Raw genomic sequence first — 4000 nt, 5'->3', positions numbered from 1 at the left:
ATTAGGCTGAACCCAAAAAATCTGACCGTTGCACACATTTTTCGTGTAGCTCGGAGGCATCCAAATGATCAACTCAGATGCTCTGACTAAACTGCAAGGAGACAACTTGCAAATGGTTTGAATGGTCCAACCACAAATATCCAGGGGCTCTAACCGACACTAGCTCACCTATGCACGTTGTTTGGAATATTCGATCAAGGTGTTTCGAGGTTTTGTGTGGAGTACAAGCTTGCACAAGCGCATGTCATGAATGCTCTAAATAGAATAGGGTTTGCAACGGCTATCTCTACTATTAAAGGGAGTTGGTTCCGTCGCCTCCCTTTCTCCCTTGGATTTTCCTCCCCACGACCCCCTTCCTTCTATGTTTTATGTTGATTTTTTTGTAGTCTCAATCAATGCTGCACAAAATTAAAACCAACATAAATAGAGTAACTTGGAATAATCTAAACATAATCGATACTTTACTAAAATCACGTCCCGCATTAACTCAATGTCACAACTAAATCAAAACTTTCATTTCCTCCCCTATAAATACCCAAATCAAATTAAAACTTAACAAAGCCTCAACTAAATCAAAACTTTCCTTGCATTCTCTACCTATACTTAAATCAAGTTAAATGTGATCAAAATCTTAAATATAGTGTGTGTAAGGCATATGTCTGATATAATTAGTATTGAATCACTATAATAAGTATGCGCACAACGCACGGACAATTAGCTAATCTGTGTAAATGGATCGACGGTCCAAATAGGTTTTGCTCGGTGTCTTCATGCAGTGCAAAAAAGAGAGATACACTATTTGCTACCAGTTGGTCTGCATCCAAACTTTCCATCTCTTGTTATAGAACTTTGAAACACCCTTCATCAGAACTTTGAAACCCCCTTCATCGCATCCGTACCTATCTTAGCTGCTTTCAATCTCAGCACAATATAAGAGCGTTTTTAACACTAAATATAGTGTAAAAAACGCTCTTATATTTATATTATGGGACGGAGGGAGTATTTTGTACGCGAGCTATGTAAACATCTCAGCAAAGGCTTTACCACTGACAATGCTAAGAACAAGTACGACGCCTTGAAAAATTCAAGTCATTTCATCGAGCACATGGACAGCACGCAATTCTCAACAAAACAAAACAAAATCCTCTCCACGATGTCGACGCATCGAAGGACACTCACACGAGCAACAGTTCGTCGGATTATTATTCACTACTCCGGAGCACTAGACACGACTCAGGCAAGGAGCAGAGCAGGCGCGGCTCAGAGCGCCTTGAGCATCTCCTCGGCGCTGCTGGTGGTGAAGGCGCCGCCCTCCTCCAGGTTGAGCACCTTGACGACGCCGTCGTCTGCCAGGAGCGCGTAGCGGCGGGACCGCACGCCGAGCCCCATGGGCTTGTCAGAGAGGTCCATCTCCACGCCGAGCGCGCGGGTGAGCTCGATGTTGCCGTCCGACAGCAGCTGCACGTCTTTGCCGAGGCCGAGGCTCTCCTTCCACGCCTTCATCACGAAGGCGTCGTTCACCGAGACGCACGCCACGGTGTCCACCCCCTTGGCCCGGAGTTCGCCCGCCTTCTCGATGAACCCTGGCAGGTGCTTCTGCGAGCAGGTCGGGGTGAAGGCGCCCGGGACCGCGAAGAGCACGACCTTCTTCCCTGCAGTCAGCTCCCCGACAGTCACCGTCTTGAGCTCGCCGTCGGCCGGGTCGAAGTAGGAGAGCGTGGCGTCGGGCAGCTTGTCGCCGACCGCAATGGTGGCCACGACCGTGGATGCCGATGCCGCGGAAGCCGCGAATCTCCTCGCCCCCGGGACGGCGGCGGCGCGGAGGCGGGCTGGGGCGGCGATGCGGCGGGAGGCGAAGGAGAGCGACGGGGAGGAGATGACGAAGCGCTTGCCGCCGGCGGCGGCCGCCGAGGACAGAGCGGAGAGCGACGCGGTGGCCATGGAGGAGGGACGAGGCGATGTGTTCGAGGAAATGCTATCTGTTCGGCCTTGGGAAGAGCGTGGGGGTGGGGTTTAGGTTTTGGATGGAAGGAACGGCCGGGCGCGACGTGATAGGTGGGAGCAGCGCGATTTTGGTTGGTTCGTTGGACGCGTCGGCGGAATGGGTGGACGTCGTGCTGTTGCCCTGGATTAGGCAGGCGGCCCAGCACTTGGTTGGGCCTGTTTGGTTCTCTCCCCTCTCGGGTTCGCGTTCTTTTCGAAATCACAACTCGAGGGTTACCTCAATTCCCAATTCGCAAAAAAAAAGTCGAGGGTTACCTTTGCAAAGCTCGCTCCTCATCTTCTCACACGCTGACAAGTGATTCATATTTTTTTAATCTTTTCTGTAGACCTTCAGAATAATTTTTTGGTCGTGCAAACCAAAGGGAAGGTGTTTTGAGGTTGTACCAAGTCCGAAACCACGTAAACTCACAACCATTTATGCGTTGGAGAGATTGTTTTGTCTTTTGTGTTGAAGCTATTTATAAATCATAGGTTGAAACCGCTGCAATCAAGATGCATTACTTGAATGTGAAAAGATTCTGGAGGATCCTCATGATTAGGTATTCTTTTTCCCTAGATCTCTCACGCGCTGACAATGTGATACACTGCATATGGATCCCTTATCATGACCTGAGTGGTTTCATTTTTGCATAAATGCGTTTTATTCAAAACGTTTTATCTCTTAAACCGTGCGCCCAAATCGTTTTATCTCTTAAATCGTGCGCCCAAGTCTCGAACCGTTTTTACCGTGGGACTTCTCACATCGAGATCTTTGAAACTAGATACCATGTTAATAAGTTTGAACGAAAAATTCATGAAAAAATGGAAATCCAAAAAAAGAAAACATGAAATACCAACAACAAAAACGAATACCGAAAAAATTGAAGAAAAAATACAGGAAACCGGAAGCACCATTCCGGATTTTTTTTCCTTTATCGAGAAGCACGACTTTACTTCTTGCGAAAGCAAATCTGCGTGCTTCCACGAGAAGCAAATTTGTGTTTTTTTCCTAATAAATTTAGGTAAGAAACAAGATAAATAAACCATGCTTGATACCAGAATATTCAGTTTGGTAACCAGCTACTAATCCTTCCTCCACTTGGTAAATCAAAAGGTAACCTTTCACTTTATGCCAATGAATGTATTTAAAAACACAGAAAACCTATATGCTTTTTTTGTGACAAAGGAAAACAAACCCTTTTTTTAGAAACCTATAGGTGACGCTAAATATACCATCGAAAAGTACCAGGCCGCACGGGGCCAGCCACTTTGGGCCGCAGGCCCATTCACACTGCAGCGGTTTACTCCAGTGACTCGTCTCGGTTCACCAATAGTTACAGTGGCGTTTCATCTAAAAAAAGTTACTGCAGCTCCATCTGGTTCACTATATTTTGTTACTGTAGCCTTGAATTTTAAAAATATGCCAAAAATTGAAATTTAAAAAAAAACACGAACATTTTAGGAATATGTGAACACATTTTGAAAATCCCTTGTTAAATTCCCGAACTACTTTTGAAACCTGACATTTCTTAAATTGAGAAACAAATTTGAAAACAGGGACATATTTTGAAATTTCAGAACTATTTTTGAAAACGTCAACATTTTTAGTATATGTTGAACATTTTTCAAATGCATACCGAATATTTTTTTTCAATCTACAGTGAACATTTTTTATATATATTGGACATTTTTCAATATCTGAAGAAATTTTTTAATTATACAATAAAAATATTTTTCATACACACAAACATTTTTTAATATGCTTGAACTATTTTTAGTATACACTCAACTTTCTGAATATTCCAACCATTTTTTAGGACACGCACATTTTTTGAATATGTGAAGTAAAATTTAAACAGGAACATGATTTGAAAAATATGTGAACTTTCATAAAAAGAAAAAAAATATAAACAAAACAACAGAAAAAAAATGATTCAGGAACCTTCTACAAGGTTCCTGAAACATCTGCCAGCGTCAAAATGTCTGGGTACCGCACACCTTCGATCAAGACGGCCCG

General features: G+C 43.9%; 1 protein-coding gene across 1 annotated transcript; it reads right to left on the bottom strand.

Annotated features, from left to right (window-relative positions):
* Positions 1-1020: 1020 nt before the first annotated feature.
* On the bottom strand, positions 1021-2047 carry LOC119316510 (peroxiredoxin-2E-2, chloroplastic-like). The gene has a single exon (XM_037590834.1). It carries the CDS (start codon positions 1939-1941, stop codon positions 1261-1263), a length of 681 nt encoding a protein of 226 aa, XP_037446731.1. The 5' UTR covers positions 1942-2047; the 3' UTR covers positions 1021-1260.
* Between the last annotated feature and the right edge of the window lie 1953 nt (positions 2048-4000).

Source organism: Triticum dicoccoides, chromosome 6A (genome assembly GCF_002162155.2).
Source record: "Triticum dicoccoides isolate Atlit2015 ecotype Zavitan chromosome 6A, WEW_v2.0, whole genome shotgun sequence".
Classification (NCBI taxonomy): Eukaryota; Viridiplantae; Streptophyta; class Magnoliopsida; order Poales; family Poaceae; genus Triticum; species Triticum dicoccoides.
Note: the sequence above shows the minus strand (reverse complement) of the source record. Positions and strands in the feature narration are given on the sequence as shown.